The 20971-nt window shown below is 40.8% G+C and overlaps 1 protein-coding gene across 1 annotated transcript; it reads right to left on the reverse strand.

Moving 5' to 3' along the window:
* Positions 1-1026: 1026 nt before the first annotated feature.
* Positions 1027-20272, reverse strand: PWP1 (PWP1 homolog, endonuclein). The gene is made up of 15 exons (XM_006069562.4): positions 20027-20272; positions 17817-17875; positions 17495-17679; positions 15883-15968; positions 15686-15782; positions 14022-14132; positions 13064-13194; positions 12363-12424; positions 8649-8745; positions 7916-7977; positions 6302-6413; positions 4250-4340; positions 4031-4152; positions 2182-2287; positions 1027-1377 (listed from the first exon to the last, which is right to left on the reverse strand). Exons 1-15 carry the CDS (start codon positions 20096-20098, stop codon positions 1268-1270), a joined length of 1503 nt encoding a protein of 500 aa, XP_006069624.3. The 5' UTR covers positions 20099-20272; the 3' UTR covers positions 1027-1267.
* Positions 20273-20971: the final 699 nt, after the last annotated feature.

The raw sequence follows: 20971 nt of genomic DNA on the forward strand, positions 1-20971 counted from the left end.
ACTAGTAATTGGTATGTTCAGATTTTCTATTTCTTCATGATTCAGCCTTGGTATTTGTTGGTATACAGTTGCTCATAGAAGTCTCTTATTATCCTGTGTATTTCTGGGGTATCAAGGTATATAACATTTTCCCTTTCAGTTCTAAGTCCTTATCTCTTTTTTTCCCTACTGAGTCAATAAAGGTTGGTCAGTTTTACCTTTCCAAGAAAACAGCTCTTGGTTTCATTTTTTAATATTTTTTCTATTGTCTTTTTGGTCTCTATTCCGTTTCCCATGTTCACCTTTTCCCTTCCTTTTACTAAGTTTGGGCTTTTTTTTTTTTCTAGTTACTTGAGATGTAAAGTGAGGTGGTTTGAAATTTTTTTTCTTGATTGTAGGCATTTATTGCTAGGAACTTTCCTTAACTACTCTTGCTGTAGCCCATAAATTATGATATGTTGTATTTTCATTTTCATTGCTCAATTTCTTCTGACACATTAGTTGTTTAATCTCCACATTTGTAAAATTTTCCAATTTTTTTCTTGTAACTGATTTCAATGTTTTATAAGATTTTAAATTTATTGACTTGTTTTTGTGGTGTAACATCCTATGATCTGTGTATTCTGTTGCTTTTGGATGGAATATTCTATGTATTATCTGAGTCCATTTGGTCTAATGAGTCTCTTTACCATTTGCTTTATTTACAAATATTATATCCACTTGTGGACTGAGCCCTTTATCACTATATCTCTTGTTTGGTAACAATACCATGCTGTGGACAGAAAAGGCATGCCACTTATAGACGAGCAGCACTAAGACTTCTAAACCTGAGCATTAACTGGAGAACAGTTGGTCAGGAAAAGTGTAGTCCCCCATGGACCTACCTCTGTTCATGGTCTACTCTGGATTCTTGGCCTGATCACCACCTTCCCAAGGCCTAGGTTTATCCATCTCTTAAGATAACAGCATTTTCTCCTTTTAAAATTCCATGAAGTATTACTTGTTTTACATCCTAGACTACCTGTGACAGATGACACGTTTAAGGAATGAATTTCTAAAAACCTTTTATTATTCCTTTCAAGAATGCAAGTGGAGCCCTGTACACCACACACTTGAAAGCTAAGCACAAAGACCAGCCCCGTTTGTGCTGCCACCGTAGCTGCAAGGAGGAATGTCTGGCAGTTTTGGTTCAGTCATTTTGATGGCTGCAGCTACACAGGGAGCATCTTTAGGCCAGCTGTTTAAAACTGAGTTAGGATAAATAAAACAGGAAACTGTATGATCTTCATTAAGACTCCATTGGTGTTTCTGAGCTCCTGTTCCCAAAGGGGCCACTAATAGACGAAGTTCTTGCATTGCTGAGAACAAGCCTCTCTCGTCTTCCAAATGCTTCATTTACTAAAACATAAAATAAATGGTTAAGCAACTACCAGATCAGAAAACTGAGAACCTATAAAAAAAGGGACTAAAATGCGGAAATGAACAAGGAGGTTCGCTGCCCTGTGGTGGGAGATTTTGTTTTGAAAAACATGTTTAGCACTTTATAAATTGGAACGTAACCACGTCAAAGTCTAAAATAATGTTCTGAATGAGATTAACTGTTTTATACTGGTCTATTTTTTTATACTTTACTTTCTTTGCCTTGTCCTAGATTTATTGAATCCACCTTGATAACAAGTGTCCAATCCCTCATGACAGTGACTCTGTCCTTCCCTTATTATACTTATTTCTGATTATTTCCTGCCTTCATCTTTCTCTGTATCATGACCACAATAGAACTGTTTTGGATTTGGGACTTGTTTTCTTCAGGGAATTGAAGATTCAGGAATCACAGTGGGGCTACAGCATTCCAAATTACATCAAAGTAATAGAAGGGAACCTGGCCCCTTCAGGAAAGCTGGATTTTGGGAATGTGGGAGGGGAGATCATGCTATATACCCTTCCAGCTTTCTAATAAAATCTTTCACTTTTAAAATTCAAATTTTGTCATAGATATTTTAAAAATAAAGTATGAAGACAAGCTTATTTGTGAATATGAACATTTCCAAACTACAATTTGATCTTGTCTGTTTCCTAAGCTGACTGTACTGGACAATGAACACTGGATCTACCTTTGCTATCTACTTGATGTATTCAAGCCACACATTCTATGGTAGCTCTTACAGAACTTATCCAGAAAAAGCAGGAAATTAAGATTCTTACCTGAAGAGACTGTGCTTATATCCCAGACCCGAAGCCCTTCCTTCTGACCTCCAAAAGCATAAATAAACGGCAAATCAGGGCAACAGGAAGAACAGAAGAGAACTCCCTGAGAAGAGAATAAAAGTCAGTGATTTCAATCTTCGCAGAAAGCGCTGATCTCCATTCCCTACTCCTGTCGATTGCCTGCTGCTGTCTACAAGACCCTACGGTTGACTGTCACTGAAAACCAACCCATCAGAAGCCCCTTCAGGGCGCCTGTAAAGGCACTTCACAGTCAAGTTGGCGGGATTATCTCTGTGAGAATGGGTGCAGTTCTGACCACTCAGGCTCACATTGCTATTATCATCTAATAGGGATTTCCTAGTAAATCTAATCTGCTTAATACTCCCAGAAACTAATTCTCCTTTTTAAGTTATAATGCTATAGTATAATCATTTAAAAGTTTAATGTTTTATTTTATTACTAGATAATAAAAAATAATTTTTTGTTACTAGATAACACATGCATCATAGCCTTTCCCTTCTCTAGGGGATCTTCCCAACTCAGGGACTGAACCCAGGTCTCCTGCATTGCAGGCAGATTTTTTACCAGCTGAGCCACAAGGGAAGCCCAAGAAGACTGGAATGGCTAGCCTATCCTTTCTCCAGGGAATCTTCCTGATCCAGGAATCGAACCAGGGTCTCCTGCATTGCAAGCAGATTCTTTACCAACTGAGCTATGAGGGAAGCCTACATGCATCATAGAAAATATAAACAAGAAGTATAAAAATAACTCTGAGATGATCAGCTGTTCATGTTTTGGGATAGGGTCTTCTAGATTTACATATAAGCATTCAACACTTAAGTATTTAAATATATGCATCGGATACTACTATAAAAACTGCTCTGTAGGGTGGGGAGGGACGTTCAGGATCGGGGGGGCATGTATACCTATGGCCAATTCATATTGATATATGGCAAAAACCATCACAATATTGTAAAGTAATTATCCTCCAATTAAGATACTTGAAAAAAATGCTTTACAAAACTAGCTACCCACATTTTAAAATACAAACATTCATGTATACAGTTTTAAACAGCTCTATAGTGTTCTGTCTACAGTTGAATTTTTATGATGCCTGGTATACACTACATGTTCAATAAATATTTGATGAATTATTGAATTCTAATCATTTCTAAAACTTTTACTACTATGTAGTAATTTCAGTATAGTAAGAACTACTAAATAGTTATACAAAGATGTAGGTGATAAACTGACCTCAGCAGCTGTGGTACCCAAAAGGCTCATGATTTTCAGAGATGGGCTTGATTTTAAGGTTAAAAAACTGTGGCACATGCAGTTACCAGCAGGGAATGGGGGCGGGGGTGGGAGTTAGGAAGTGATGTGCACACTGCTGTATTTAAAATGGATAACCAACAGGGACCTACTGTAATGCACAGGGAAGTCAGCTTAATATTATGTAACAATCTTAATGGGAAAATAACTTGAAAAAGAATAGATACATGTGTAAGTATAACTGAATCACTTTGCTGACACCCGAAACAGCATTGTTCATCAACCATACTCCAATGTAAAGTTGATAAAAAAAATTGTAGCCATTCCACTTCTGTCCTAGAAGACCACCTCCTCCTCATCCTGGTTTTCCACAAGCACTTGTTAATCGTGAAAGTTGGAAAAGGAAGCAGACAGTCATTGATTTCTCCCCAAATTGCCCTAAATTAGAAAACTTCCAGAAGTTGACTAAGCCCCAGATTTACTTGCCAACAAATCCATATTCTTTTGTGCAGGGATTCCTAGAGAAAAACAATAGATCAGAAACAGAAAGAACCAAGATGCCCACAAGTATTACCATTTTCATATCCCGAGAGTGAACCAGACTTGGCCTGTCTCCCAATATGTCCCAGATCTTCACGTACTTGTCTGCTGATGCAGTCACAAGACAGCCCTTGATCTGACTGCTTAGATCAAGACCTAGAGGAAGATAAGACTTGTTCAGGGACTCTCACTTTGAAATAAATTTACTTCATCATAGGTTAATAGAAATGAAAGAAACCATATTCTTGCTCACCAGAAATTTCATCATTGTGTGCGTTAAGTGTAAAAACTGGCTTATCTGAACGTGCATCCAAATTATAGACAAAGCCATCATCTGTACTGGCCTGGAAAGAGTAAAAGAGCACAGCAATGTTACATGACAATAAAATTTAGCAATAGGTAAATAGTATAAATCCTTGTGAAAATCATCTATGGATCTGACATACCTGAGACACTTATAAAAAATTAACATGGACATAAAGAATTCACTTGTGGAACGTTGAGTTGGCTCTTACAAGGACTAGTTTAGCTTACATGTCTATTAGGCAGTTGGATATGAGTATGGAGCAATGGTAGTTGATACAGACTGGGGTCAGAAATATGGCGGCACAGAGGCAGAAGTTACATCCATGAGAAGAGAAGGGATTTGCTGAGTGCAGAATTTAGAGCACCGTGTTAAGGACAGAGACCTGGAGAGCACACCACTTAGGGTAAAGGCTGAGGAGGAGCTCACAGAAGTCAGAATCAAAGAGGGAGGAGAAAATAACAAAGGACCCAAGGAAGCAGGGCTTCTAAAGAAAGTAACAATGCTGTCAGTATTTTGGCAAAGAGGTTTAATTAGAAAAGGACTGAAAGGCAGATTACAGTTCCACTTTCAAGAAAGGAAGAGAAAACTTTGAAGGGAGTAAGAGACAGACCTGGTCTCTGATGGGAGACAGAGACTTGAGCCTATATACAGGCCAAGGGCAAGAGATCAGGAAAGAGTGGCAAAAAAAGGGACAACTGATGCAGTTTTATAGGTGGGGCTATAATGGGCACAAAAAAGGAAAAGGAGGGGCATTTCATCTTTTGAGACTTGAGGGATGGAGTACACCATTTTATTTTGATAACTTTGCATTTCCTTAAATATTTGTGATTTTAGGACCGATAACCATTTGGCAGCACATAAGCTAGGAAATGTGTGTGCCTGCCTGCTGAGAGCCAGCATTCAAATGTAACTGGGACTTCACTTGGGAGAACTGCAAGATGGAATCTGGCTTGAGGTGGCTCAGGCTGGGAACTGCATGCGCCTCTGCCCAGGGTTGAGATGATACGCCCCCAGAATCACTACTGCAGGAACCTTACTGAAACTTCACATATTCAAAGAAAGCTTTTTTCCTCCCCCCCCAAAGAATTCTGTCCCTCATTTACAAAGCACTAGATATTTGCTTTAGGAAAATTAGGAAATACATGATACCTTCTCTTCTGGATAAAAGCTGGGATTTTATTTTTCCATGAACTGAAATATCAGTGGCATCTTTGGATGCAACATGGAAAACTGTTCTCCTGCAGATATTATGGGTATTCATAAAATGATCATAAACTTTCTTCCCATCTGGGAGACAGTGGTACATTAGTAAGTGTTAAATCACTCAGTCGTTTCTGACTCTTTGTGACCCTATGGACTATAGCCCACCAGGCTTCTCTGTCCATGGAATTCTCTAGGCAAGAATACTGGAGGGGGTTGCCAATTCCTTCTCCATGGGATCTTCCCAACTCAGGAATCGAACCTGGGTTTCCTACACTGCAGGCAAATTCTTTACTGTCTGGACCACCAGAGAAGGTATATTAAGTGCTATATTAATTAAACATGCTAGCATTAGCATCACTGGAGCTCCATTTAAGTAGTAATATTTAAATAAAGGAAAATTTTCTTCAACTGATTTAATCATTGGAAACAAAATGAATTTTTGTGATTTTAGTACTGATAACCATGTTAGCAAATAACCTAGAAAATATATGTGCCTGCTTAGTATTTGTCATGCTCAGTATTACAAAATAATTTTACAATGATCAACTAATTATTACAACTGAAAAATGTGGCATGCTTTGGAATGGTTGGAAATTAGCTAAACTATTTACATGTTTACCATTTTTTTTTTTTGTGGTGAATTCATTGTTCTCTTGTTAAAGGGATCTTTTAAAAAAAAAATAAACCCCAAATGCAAATACTTCACACTGTCGATATAGAAAAAGCTTTTCTATAATGGAAGTAAAGAAAACAAGTGATTAATAATCTATTAAACAGTAATATGCATATTCTTACCAAAAAATGACAAGGTGAAAAGTGATTCCAAGTCACTCTCTCAATCTGCCCACTGAAACGCCACATTCGATGGCTCTCCTCTGGACTCCGGCAGTCATACAGAGCCACGGACCTGGGCGTGTTCAGGCAAAGTTAGGAGTTCAATAACCACCACCATGAAATCAAGATCCAATTACTTAGAGCCTATTTTAAGGCTCTAAAAGAACAGATGAATTGATTTTTACTAACTGGTGAACTCTGGTCCTGTCACTTGAAGACACTGGTGGCTCCTGCTGTCACAGTGCCTTGAGCTCCCCCAGACTGAACCCTCGACTTCCAAGATGAATCGTCCCTACTTCCCAAAGAACAGGACAATTTCTCATTTGTCCTTCCTCAATACTGCTCAGAGCCAGTCTTAGCCACATTTACTTTTTACAAGCAGGTTACCGTGTTGGGGTAACAGATGAATGAAGTGAAGTGAAAGTTGCTCAGTCGTGTCCAACTCTTTGCGACCCCATGGACTATACAGTCCATGGAATTCTCTAGGCCAGAATACTGAACTAGGTAGCCTTTCCCTTCTCCATGGGATCTTCCCAACTCAGGGATCGAACCCCAGGCTCCCGCATTGTAGGCAGATTCTTTACCAGCTGAGCCACAAGGGAAGCCCAAGAATACTGGAGTGGGTAGCCTATCCCTTCTCCAGTGGATCTTCCCAACCCAGGAATCAAACCGGGGTCTCCTGCATTGCAGGTGGATTCTTTACCAACTGAGCTATCAGGAAAGCCAGGTAACACGTCTCAGTCACATTTACTCTCTACAAGCAGGTTACTGTGTTGGGGGAACAGATGAATAGTCTTGTGTAGTTTTGCATGAATCCCAACTACAAAAGGACAGGGATACAAAATAAAAGACTGCAACTTAGTTTCTGTTTTTACTAGCTACCTCTCCCATCTCCGATCTGTAAAGAGCACACACATGATTTGGATGTGGTCCAGTCATCACCCCTGTGATGACTGCAGCGGTCCAGGTCTTCCTCTCCCCACATCCATGCCCTCTGTCAGTGATCGAGGAGTTCTTCCCCTAAAGACAGAGTTCATTTTCTACGTGTGATGTCTGTTTCGGCCTACGGTAAGACAGATATGTAGTAGGTTTGAGCCCATGTCTAAGAGGCAGGCCTTGGTGTCTCTGCTTGTACTCCTGACCTTGCTGTGGCAACATATGTGGACTAGCCTGCTAGTTTTAAAAGGATGTAAAACAGGAGAGTCTTTGGGCCTAAACAAGTCAAGATTAGTAGAGCTATCAGTTGAATCTAGCCTCGATTAGTTCAACCTTGCAGAGGTCAAGAAGCAAATATTCATCGCTTAAGACACTGAATTTTGAGATGGCTTGCTTCAGAGTAATGTCTAACTCACACACCCTCTAAAAATTGAAGGAGTAGTTGGGAATTACAACAGAACCATATTCCCTTGCAGACTGAGAGGATCAAACTGAAAGGACATATAAGTACTACTAAAGATTTAAACACATAAAATCCATAGTAATAAATTCTATCTGAACACTCAGTGATACTTTCTGAATTAGTTCAAGAGGAAAAGAAAAGAAAGACAACAATTAATTCCTAAAATGCTTTCTTACTTATCATATGATCCAGAAATCAGAGTCTGTGCTTCAAATGGGTGAAACTGGAGAGTCTGGACCTAAGAGGAAGAAACATAAATTAATAGATAAATGTTTGTTTGGTTTTGGTAGAACTGCCTAATACGTGATGGGAATCAACTTAGCAGTGTTCCTACAAATTCTTTCCTTTGAAATGTATTATATGAAGAAGCATAAATGTATTACATAACTAAAAGGACAAAACATACATCTAAATAAAGGCTGATACTTAAAAGACCCAATGCAGCATTTCTCAAATTGTGCTAGGCAGAATACATATGTCCCTCAGATGTTAAAGTATAGTCAAAAGAAATAGGGGAGTGGTCAAACTTACTGGGCAATGCTACACGTTCTAAAAGTTTCACAACATGCATTAGCACATTAGATTTCTGGGTTCTGCGGTATCATCTGTCAAAATTCTTTAACTCCATTAACTGACTGAAACCCGTCATCCCTTTCTAGGAGCCTCTGTAAAAATGCTGCAAAGCACTGATGTTCCTAGTCACTTTACCTTTCTGCACCTATTTTTGCAAAGCTCAAGAGGATCATAATTATAACTATCGCAAAAGGCTCTGTGAAGATCCAGTGGGCTAGCATGTCAAAGCACTTTGTAATTCACAAAAAGTCATATATAAATGTTTCGGATTATTTGTTGTACTTCATACACGTCCCAGCTTTTTTAGAATGCCCTTTATCCACGAAATCACCATACCTTGTCTGTGTGAACGGCAAGGCTAGCTGCTGGCTTCCCCAAGGACATATCCCACAGAATAACAGTGTTATCAGCTGATGCACTGGCCAGCACATTTCTGAGAAAGGGAGGAAACAAATTGGGTAATCTTTTAAAAATCAAGAGCATTATATGTAAGAATCCTGCTTATAACCCTACCAAAAAATAAAATACCTAGGAGTAAATTTAACAAAAGAAATGCAAGATTTTCAATATACTGAAAGGTTACCCAGAGGTTCTGATTTGCAGCTAAGTTTGGGAAATACTAACCTAAACAACATTCTCAAGTCCATTTCCCCAAACAATTGTAACTCTGTAGAGGTCCAAACACAAATGAGAAGACAGGATATCTTTCAGTAAGCTAGCACTCTGGGACCTTAGAATGCTCAAATTATGGTGTGCAGTGTAACAGAAATGCTTTTAAAAAGCTGTCTTGGGTATTCAAGTTTGTTCTTCCCCTCTATGTAAGTTGTACTCATTGCTTACCTTCCTCGCGTCAGTAGCCCCTCAAACCAACTGTATTATTAGGAAAATGGCCCTTTTGAGATAATAAGTATAAAAAAATACATGGATGACATGCAAAAGAATTAAGTTGAACTCTTACCTTACAGAGTATACAAAAATTAACTCAAAATATATCAAAGACTTAAACCTAAGAGCTAAAACTATAAAACTTTAAGGGGAAAATCTTCATGACAGTGGATTTGCCAATGATTTCTTTGCTGTTACACTAAAAGCACAAGCAACAAAAGTGAAAATGAACCGCACCACATCAAAATGAAAAACTTCTGTGTTTTGAAGGACACTTAACAGAGTTCAAGTCAATCCACTGAATGGGGGAAAATATTGCCAAATCACAAATCTCATAAGAGATTAATTTTCAGAATAAAGAACTCCTACAACTTAACAGCAAAGGGGATCTTCCCAACTGAGTGATCTAACCTGGGTCCCCTGCACTGCAGGTGGATTCCTTACCATCTGAGCCACCAAGGAAACCACATTTCATTCATTTATAACAGCAAAAAACCAAACAAAAAAAAATGGACAGAAGGATTTGGATAGACATTTCCCCAAAGAAGGTATACAAATGGCCAATAAGTACTTGAAAAGATGACTGACATCACTAGTCACTAGGGAAATGCAACCCAAAGCTACAATGAGATACCACTTCACACCAGTTAGGATGGCTACTACGAAGACAACAATCACGAAAACAGCAAGTATCAAGTGTTCAAAAGGATGTGGAGAAACTGGTGCCCTTGTGCACTGCTGGTTGGAAGGTAAATGGTGCAACTGCTGTAGAAAACAGTATGGTGGTTTTTCAAGAAGTTAAATGTAGAAATACCATCAGCTCCAGCAATTTTAGCTGTATATTGAACTCAAAGGAGGGACTCCAACAGATACATGTAAACCCATGTTATTATATGTATGTGAATAACACCAGCATTATTCACAAGAGCCAAGAAGTGGAAACAGCCCAGGTGTCCATTCAGTTCAGTTCAGTCACTCAGTCGTGTCCGACTCTTTGCGACCCCATGAATTGCAGCACGCCAGGCCTCCAGGTCCATCACCAACTCCCGGAGTTTACTCAAACTCACCTCCATCGAGTCGGTGATGTCATCCAACCATCTCATCCTCTGTCGTCCCCTTCTCTTCCTGCCCCCAATCCCTCCCAGCATCAGGGTCTTTTCCAATGAGTCAACTCTTCACATGAGGTGGCCAAAGTATTGGAGCTTCAGCATCAGTCCTTCCAATGAACACCCAGGACTGATCTCCTTCAGAATGGACTGGGTGGATCTCCTTGCAGTCCAAGGGACTCTCAAGAGTCTTCTCCAACACCACAGTTTAAAAGCATCAATTCTTCAACGCTCAGCTTTCTTCACAGTCCAACTCTCACATCCATACATGACCACTAGAAAAACAACAGCCTTGACAAGACGGACCTTTGTTGGCAAAGTAATATCTCTGCTTTTCAATATGCTATCTAGGTTGGTCATAACTTTCCTTCCAAGGAGTAAGCGTCTTTTAATTTCATGGCTGCAGTCACCATCTGCAGTGATGTTGGAGCCCAAAAAAATAAAGTCTGACACTGTTTCCACGGTTTCTCCATCTATTTCCCATGAAGTGACGGGACCAGATGCCATAATCTTCGTTTGTTACTCTCCTTTTTCACTTTCATCAAGAGGCTTTTGAGTTTCTCTTCACTTTCTGCCATAAGGGTGGTGTCATTTGCATATCTGAGGTTATTGATATTTCTCCCGGGAATCTTGATTCCAGCTTGTGCTTCTTCCAGCCCAGCGTTTCTCATGATGTACTCTGCATAGAAGTTAAATAAGCAGGGTGACAGTATACAGCCTTGACGTACTCCTTTTCCTATTTGGAACCAGTCTGTTGTTCCATGTCCAGTTCTAACTGTTGCTTCCTGACCTGTATATAGGTTTCTCAAGAGGCAGGTCAGGTGGTCTGGTATTCCCATCTCTTTCAGAATTTTCCACAGTTGATTGTGATCCACACAGTCAAAGGCTTTGGCATAGTCAATAAAGCAGAAATAGATGTTTTTCTGGAACTCTCTTGCTTTTTCCGTGATCTAGCGGATGTTGGCAATTTGATCTCTGGTTCCTCTGCTTTTTCTAAAACCAGCTTGAACATCAGGAAGTTCACGGTTCACATACTGCTGAAGCCTGGCTTGGAGAATTTTGAGCATTATTTTACTAGTGTGTGAGATGAGTGCAATTGTGCGATAGTTTGAGCATTCTTTGGCACTGCCTTTCTTTGAGATTGGAATGAAAACTGACCTTTTCCAGTCCTGTGGCCACTGCTGAGTTTTCCAAATTTGCTGGCATATTGAGTGCAGCACTTTCACAGCATCATCTTTAAGGATTTGAAATAGCTCAACGGGAATTCCATTACCTCCATTAGCTTTGTTCGTAGTGTCCATAACAGATAGATAAACAAAACATGGCATATATGTACAATAGAGTATCATTTGGTCTTAAAAAGGAAGGAAATCCTGCTATACGTACAACATGGATGAACCTTTTCTAAGTGAAATAAGCCAGTCACAAGAAGACAAATACTATATGATTCCACTTATAAGAGGTACGTGGAGGAGTCGACTCATAGAGATAGAAACTAGAATGCTGGGCACTAAGACGTGGGTGGGCAGGAAATGGGGAGTTGCTGTTTATTGGGCATATAGTTTCAGTTTTGGAAGCGGAAAAGCTTCTGGAGTTGAATGGTGGTAATGGTTGCACAACAGTGTGTGAGATGTCCAGAAAAACTGTGTCCAAAAAACTATATACCTAAACATGGTTAAAATGATATTTTACAAAAAAGGAACATGTGGACAAGATGTTGTCAGAACTCAATGAAGTGAGAACATGTGTTCCGTGCAGTAAGGACTGCACCACTGGCACTGCGGCCGCAGTACGTGCTGCTTTCCCAGCGGTGCTGGAAGAAGGGCCCTGGTCCTCAAACATGTAGTGAGCATCTACTGAGAGAGGAGACGGCAGGCGGGGTGGGGGTTGCAAGGATGCAGACGGCGGTGTTCCTGCCTCCAGCAATGTGTACTGCAGGGAAAGAGAAGCAAGCAAGGACACAAGGACGCGAAACACAGTGCAGAGAGATAAATGGAGACGTGAGGTAAAAGCACAGCGGTTAGTCTTTAGCAAGCCTTCAAAGAGTATCTCTTCTTACCTGACCAGCTTATTCCAAGAAAGGTCAAGGACAGCGTCTGAATGCCCATCTGCTGAGGAATTCTGTAATAATTATTTAATTACTTTTGGTATTAAAGCATACCCCCAATAAAATTGGTTTATTAATTTGAAAGATTCTTTAAAACGTTAAGATTATTCTGATCTTAAGTAAACTTGCTCCAAGATCTAGGGAAAGAAACACCTTGTCTCCCTCTTACTTGAGAGATATGATAAATGTTCTTTACAGGGAAGAAACTACAGTAGTTCTTAATCTGTTATAATTCTATAAATCAACCCCCAACCCATCTCTCCCTCACCAAAAATGTAACAATTTTAAAAGCTATAGGAATACAAGGATATTTAGAATTCAACATACTCAAGGCTAAAGAGAAACATTTTAAAAGTTCAAAAAAATAGCACATTAGTGTGAATAGCTACTATACATAAAGGAGGCTCATAATCTAAGAGTAACTTGTCTTGTGCAAGGATGAATAACGTGCCAGTGTAGGGTTTTATGTAATCAGAAATCAATTTTTCCTTGGATGGGCTTTTTGAAACTAGAAACTAACTTTGTAGCTACCTTATCTTATTCCACCAAAACGGTCTAACCGAAACACTGTATGTTCTCAGCCCCTGTTCCCACCTCCCCCCAAACCTATTTCTATTTATCATAAGAGTTTAAATATCTATTAGCTTGTTTACCTTCTTTCCTTTCTTTTTCTTCTTTTTTGACAGCTTACTTCCAAGTGTGAAGACTGGCTCTAGAGAGTCCACTATATCCAGGTCCCACACTTCAATAACAGGGGTCATGTTTCCCACAGCAATGTAATTTCCTACAGGAGGAAATGATACATTTGTGATTTAAAAAATAACTTCTAATGAAATACATTATACTGCAGACTCTGAGCCATGGCTTAGAGCAAGTTCTCCCAAACTTTCATGTGCCTGTACATCACCTGGATGTTGTTAAAATGCAGATTGTTTCAAGAGGTCTTGAGTGGGGCCTTAAAGCTGCATTTGTAACCGGCTATCAGATGGCGGCAATGCCGTGCTGCTGGTCCTCAGATCACAGCGTGAGCAACAAGGGCTCCGTCTCCGGCTCCAGGGTCTTCACTGATGTAATGACAGACCCTTCCTACCTTCATGGCTGTGGTGAGGATGAGGATTTGACTAGATCGTGAATGTGAACAAGCTTTGCAAACAAGACGTGAGGTGTATTAACAGTTTTTACCCTAATTATTACGTGTGATGGGGCAATGAACAGTGTGCAGCTACGGCCAAAGGGACTAAGCGAAGAGCCCAATTCTCTCTTCATTCTGGTTCTACTAGATGTTTTCTGAAAAGGGCCGTGTACTAAACTGTACCTGATGACACTGGACACAGCATGCCAGCTTATGCTGGGTTTTCAGGAGACGCCCTCACAGTTCTGAGCCCTCACCAGGCCCTGTCCTTCTGCCTAGTGAGCAGCTACCTCTTTAGCCCGTTCAAAGTCTGGAGACATACAGACCCCAAGCAAGTAAGCGGCTGTGGTCTGAAAACTATGTAACTTCATAAAACATCAACCATTCTGGAAACACTCATACAAAATAGATGACGTGTGTAGCTAGGAAAAACACACAGGAGTAGAACCACTGAGAAATCTTTTAAGTTTTCTATTTACCAGTTGAGTCATCTGGGCTGGGATCAAAATTTAGCCATTCCACACTCAAAGGGTATGCAGACAACAGGATATCATGGTGGACGTAAAAAGAATCTTCTTCTTGATTATAAACTGAAAAGATTGGGAAAAGAGATTTTATTACATCAGAGTAAGAAATCATATCCCACTCAAAAGAGAGACTCCCTTTTAAACCTATGGCAGTCACTTGCTTAAAGTCATACATTTAATAAAGTGATGAAATTAAAGAAATTCCAAAGTATGTACTGCTAGGCAAAAGTTTTTCATGTCTAATATATTCCTAGTACCTGGTGAGCCCCAAAGGGGAACAGAAACACTGACAGAGAATTTTCATCAGGCTGAATGCTCCATCTGCATGTTCCCTGGCTAAAATGGTCTGACCTTCTGGATCACCAACTACAGAAAATGTTCATAAGGTCTCCATTAGAAATGCTTCATCACTATTTTATCTTTTAAAGATCTATTTGGTCATAAGTCAGAACAAATCAGTACTGGACAGAAATAACTCATAGTTTTAGAAATTTAAATGCTTATCAAAAATTGCTTCTTTAACATTTATTATTAAAATCAGTAAGAAATCTTAAAAATTACATAATGAAACACTGATAAACAGAGAGCCTAAGTAACCAGAAATTCTCCCCTAATACGCTTTTTATTAGAAAGCAGCAATTTAAGGTGAGCTAAGGACTTTTAAACTCTTCAGACCACGGTATCTGGGGGAGACCTCGGGGCTAGCAGGTTCCATGTAGTGTGCTGGCGCATCACTTTATGATGAGAGTGCGTGTTCAAAAGCGACAGCTTGTGGTCCTGTAAGAGCCTCAACCACGGTCAATGCACTGAGCTTACATCTTAAAGAAAGATGACGATGAAGCCTTAACACAATCTTCTTTTGACCATGTCTTTTTATTACTCGGATTTGGAGAGAAATTTTGAAATTATTCCTGAATAGAGATACACCACGTAACTTGGAGATTCACACCAAATCCAAATAAAACATACCATTAATGACCTAACTTAGAATGCAACAGGAATACAATTGCTTTACTTCAACTTCTCAGCTCCTGTGTGATAACTCACAAGATTCAAAGGAATGACTAAACTTTCCAATGAGAATGTACAAAAATCAGCGACGACTAACTGTAATAGCTCCAATTTTCTGAAACTGGAATTGGTCTTTAAAAAATTCCACCAACATGCTTTACGTTTAAAATATGTAAAAAGTTCAAAGATAATGAGAAGAATAACTTCACATTGAAATAATTGCTATTTAAAGCCTTTTTGATTGTATAAATAGATCACAATGGGCCATGGGATAAAAATGGCCTAACTGATAGGTTTCCTACAGGCAAACTTAAAGGCTGTAAAGAAATCCAAGTTAATAAATAGAGTACGAGTAACCTAGAAGATGCCAATAAACATTAAACCCAAGGGATTTAATTTTCATACTGTGTAACTGTGTTTCCTATAAAAAGAGGTATTAACCTAATAATCTCTTTAAGCTTCAAAATTTTAAGACAGATGAATAGAATCAACTAAAATGAGATACAACAGGACTCGGTGCCTAGAAATCCATAGTAGTTACTATGGTGTTTATTATAACATCACTTAAGTACAGAACCTTTTAGTAAGAGATGTATTCCACTTACCATGCACCTCTAAATTGCACTGGTCCTGTTCAGCTCTGCCACAAACTATGAGATTGTCACTGGGCTTAATCAAGAAATCTTCACGTTCATATTGCTCCTAAGTGGAGACAGAAAAAGTCATTGATTAGAATCAGCTATTTGGGAAGGTTTTTCAAACACTTGAGGAGGATAATTAGAAAAACCACACAGGTATTTACCGTATCTTTCAGAGTGACGTAAGGATCTTGATCATTACTCCCATAGACTGTAAGACCCAAGAGAGATTCACCAAGAGTTTCAGCATCTATAAGAATTCATACAATGAAATGAATAAGCCAGTCCTTCTGACTAAAGCATTCTTCCTAAGACATGGGCTTCCTTGGTGGCTCAGACAGTAAAGAATCTGCCTGCAATGCAGGAGACCTGGGTTTAATCCCTGGCTCAGGAAGATCCCCTGGAGACGGAAATGGCTACCCACTCCAGTATTCTTCCCTGAAGAATTCCATGCACAGAGGAGCCAAGCAGGCTACAGTCCATGGGGTCGCAAAGAGCTGGACACAACTGAGTGAGTAAAATACACACACACATCCCATCTTTAAACTTAGATCCTGCTGTCTATTTCATAACTGAATCATTTATAATTTGGAAAGGAAATAGTAGATAATAAAAAATAGGAATTTAAAAGCCATTTACTTTTGGCCCTGGAATGCACATCTAATAGTCTTGAAATATACACTCTTCCAATACGAGAATCAACTCAAACCAAGAAACTCCCTTTTAGAAAATATCAGAACTCGACTCAGATCCTCTAGCTTGCTCCTTGTAATCACTATTCAAAAGTGCTACAGAGGGGTGGCCTTGTAGACCCGGAAATAAACAGGTCCCTAAAACACTGGTATCAACACATTAAGTGTTGCCTGGTCAGAGAAAACTGTAAACTGATGAGCCTCATACAGTTAAGTGGGCTTCTTTATTGCAAGATATCTCATAACTGCTGACAGGCTAACTTGCCCAGTGAATCTGAAAGAGGAGATACTACCCTTTACACCAAGTTTACCTCAAAGTGACATTCTTTCATGGCATGTCTACAAAGGTGACAGAGTAGACCACGAGTAACACAAAACTCAGGAGAAGGAAGATACTCTCAATTTCCAGGAGAAGCTACTTTAAGGAGGCAGGGCTCCTAGGTCTTAAACATCTGACAGGTAACAGACGGGAATTTCTATGGGACAAGGCAGACAGAGCCGATACTCGGCAGGGTATGGAGTGTATTAGGAAGCAGTGTCTGAATGGCTTTTCTCTGGGTTGATTAGCTCTTCCTTCTCTGTACTTCAATGGTACTCTGTCCTAATAGGATGGAAGCAAGAGTCCAATGGGAAAAAAGCATCTTCTGCATCTGAGGAAGTACACTGAAAAGCATGAAGGTTTTAGAGTCAGAGGATATTCAAACCTCAGCTCCATTATTCACCAGCTGTGTGACACTGGTCAAGTTATTTCACCTCTGTAAGCCTGTATTTTTTTCTGTAAAATGGAGGTAATAATTTCTCTCTCATTACTGCAGATAAAGAAAAATGAATTACAGATTAACCATTACTTGCAATAAAGTATACAATACTCATTTTTTTTGTTTTGTATTTTAGATCTGAGATAAGTGGGTTGAAATGATTTTTTTAAACCAGTTTAGGAAATATGCTGTCTGCCTTGAGCCTTGACCCAGATTATCTGACTGACATAAAGGACAACGAGATTTCAGAGTAAAGCTTTGGAACCCTAGTAACATGATCTAATGCACTAAGCTTGGACTAAAAACCAGTGTGACTAAATTCTAACCTGGGTCGCCTTCCTCGTCATATTTATCCAAGTTGTACTCGGCCAGCTCGTCATCTTCCAGCGTCCTGTCATCTTCTGGGTCGCCATCCTCCAGGGGCTCCCGTGGTCGGGCCTGGGTACGGGCACTCTGCATGCCATCCTCTGAAGGATCGCCCGTTTCCTCTTCATCACTGCCACCTTCTTCTCTACGCCAGAGAAAAAAAGAAAAAGTAAAAAGATCAGCCAAAAGACACTGTTCAATAATAAGACCACCCTGTTATCACTGTTTAGGATTTACAGTTCATCTAGACTTGACTACAGGAATCAACATCCCCAAACTTACTGTAATTTTTCCTTTGCTTCAGCAATGAGACGTTTCACTTCTTCTTTACTAAGTTCTACCTATAAGAGAGCAAACATTTCATTATGATATATTTAAGGAAACCATTTTTAAGTCTCTGAATTAAAAAGATTGCAAACTAATCTAAAACATGGTTTTAAGAGACAGCCAAAGTCAAATATCAATCCAAAGTCTCTAAATTTAACATAAATGGACTTCTGACATGTCCTTATAAATTAAGATCCCTTCTCACCCAGAACTGTTAAAAAATCATGTTCTCTCCAGACTTTTTTTTAAAAAAGATGGACTTGTATAATCTGCCTTCTAGGATAGCTCATCTCATTTACTTCTGATTATCTCCGCTCATTGGCCATCTCTCCCCATTTCCCTGTGGATATTCCTAAACAAACCACTTTTGCCTTCGTCCCCTGCTCTGTTCCCTGGTATCACTGCCACGTATTCACTCACTGTGCTGTCAACACCTTGCAAAGCTCATTCTCTCTGAATGGATTACTCCAAACTTTCCTTGCTCTATCCCTGTACACTGCAGTTCCATTTTCCTGACTGTCTATAAGACTCTCCACTTGGACATCTGGTTCAAAACTGGTCATCCTCTTTAGTGCCAAACTGTAAGCTCCTGGTTACTGTGTTCCATCCATTCTTGATAGATGATGAACCAATCAATCACCCAGTTTGTACCAAAATGCCTTTAATAATATAGAAATCCTATTGGATAACTCCAGATACTAAAGGTTCTTAAACTTTTAATTAGGAGATACTTATTCTTCTAATTTCTCTTATTGGTTTGAATTTTTCTTTCTGGGACTTTGTAGAATAAATCCAATTTCTTCTTCCTACAAACTCTTAAGCAACGATTCCCAAATCTGTCTCACATTAGAATCACCTGAAGGACTCTTAATCTCAGAGTATACTCCAAACTAAATAAATCACAATACCTGGGAGCTGGTAGTTCTTGAAGCTCCCCAGGTGGTTTCAATGTGTGGACATGTTTGGAAATCAGTGTCCTCAAGTATCTGAAAGTCTCTGGTCTCCTTTTAACAACCTTGCTTCCTTCAATAATTTTTAATATATTATTTCCTGTCCCCATTCTATATGCATGCTCAGTCGTGTCCGACTCTTTGCAATCGGATGGACTGTCCTCTGCCAGGCTCCTATGTCCATGGGATTCTCTAGGCAAGAATACTGGAGTGGGTTGCCATGCCCTCCAGGGGGATCCTCCCACCCAGGGATAGAACCCGCCTCTCTTACGTCTCCTGCATTGGCAGGTGGGTTCTTTACCATTAGCACCACACTGAATGCCCACCGTGTGCCAAATGCTGGGGAAACTGGAGAATAAAACAGTCTATGTCCTGGTGGAACTGGCTCAATAACCTGAAACAAACACTACCCCGCCCGTTTTTTCCCTTAACATTTATTCCCACTGACAAAGTATTATATATGCACATGTCAACTCCATAAAGGCAGGGACTTATCCTGTTTTGTTCATGCCTATCCCAGGACCCTGAACAATGCTGGGAACAGAGAAAGCACTTCGTTAAATATCTGTTGAATAACGTAGGTAATCTCCTCGGCTACAGACTCAGTCTCTCCTGTAGGCTTTTCCCCTTGATAACGTGTCACCGTTTACCTCTACCCCCGCCGCCCCCTCCCACGGCCTCATCAACATTTCATTTGCACTACTGCGAGAACTCCTAATTCAATTCTCGAGCTCACGACACCGTAGACTCCACACCAGTTTTTCTACACCACGGTTTTCATCCAGTTCATTCCTCTAAACGCCGAGGGGAGGAGGGGAAAGTAGAGTTTCGCCCCCTTTTCCCGGTTTGCCTGAAAACGCACTAGGGTGATGGGCGACTATGTGGCGTCGACAAGATGTCTCGATGGAAGTTCTCAGCAAGCACCATCCCTCCTCTTTCCACGAGGTCCACATGCGTGCGAATCGCGGGGGGTGGGGTGGGTCGGGCTCGGGTGGAAAGGGACGGCGAGGAGGCGGGGCCCAAGGGGCCAGGAGTCCCAAACCCTCGGAACCACAGCCCTAGCCACGACAAACAGGCCACAGCCGGCCCCACCCCACGTCATTCCCACCAGCGGCGCCAGGGCCGCGCGTTCCGGGCCCAGGTTCCCAGGCGGCGCTGACCCAGGATGCTGCCGAGAGGCCGCTCCCCCTATACCTCGGAGCGACCGGGCCTCACCTTGTCTGGCGTCTCTTTAGCCACGCCGCAGCGGACCCAGGCCACGCACGTCACCTGGCGGCTGCGGTTCATGGTCCTCGGCGCAGCGACGCCTCACGCTACAGACTTGGCCCCGGCGGGTCTGGAAACCCCCTCCGCCCCTCGGCCAGGAAGCTCCGTGAAAGCCTCCCGGCCCCAGCTTAGGGCAGAGCGCAGGGGCCGGCCATCTGGTCCTTAGGGGTCGGCGCCCGCTTCTGACGTCATACGAAAGCGGCGAACGGGAAAGGGGTGGGGAAAGATTTGGTATCCGAGGCAGCGGGGTTAGGAGTACACGAGGGCTAGCCTGCAGTGTACGGTGGTGTGAATGGGTTTTACAAGACATCCGTGACGATGTCTGCGGGTTTCGTGGGAGTAATGAATGAATAAATTGGAACTGTAAAGGTCAGAGCCAGATTTACACCAACCTTTATTTTGCCTCCATATTCTCAGAGCTGACAATGGTAGAGGTTTTAGGTTTGTTTTTAAAAGCTTTCTCCAAAATGAACTTTTTTTTTTTTCCTTCTCTGGCCGGGCGGTAGTGCTTGTGGAATCTTGGTTCCCCAAGCTCGGCAGAGCAGTGAAAGCCCCAGCCTTACACTGGATGATCAGGGAATTCCAAATGAATTATCATTTCAAGGAGATAGTTCAGCCATTACATTTCATTACATTCTTGCATGTTACTTATATACTAAGTACAAGGTAGTGGTTGTAGCAGCAGCAAACACAAAGTGCTTGATATATACAGGAGGCACCATTTTAAGTGCCTTATGTAAACTTGGTAACTTCTTAACCCTTTGTGGGAGATCTTAGGGGGAATCCTATCCTTCCCAAGGCCACACAGCTAGCAAGTAGCTAGGATACTGACAATTACAAATTGGCACTTACCATGGGCACTTGCTTCCCTGGTGGCTCAGACAGTAAAGAATC

Source organism: Bubalus bubalis, chromosome 4 (genome assembly GCF_019923935.1).
Source record: "Bubalus bubalis isolate 160015118507 breed Murrah chromosome 4, NDDB_SH_1, whole genome shotgun sequence".
NCBI classification, from domain to species: Eukaryota; Metazoa; Chordata; class Mammalia; order Artiodactyla; family Bovidae; genus Bubalus; species Bubalus bubalis.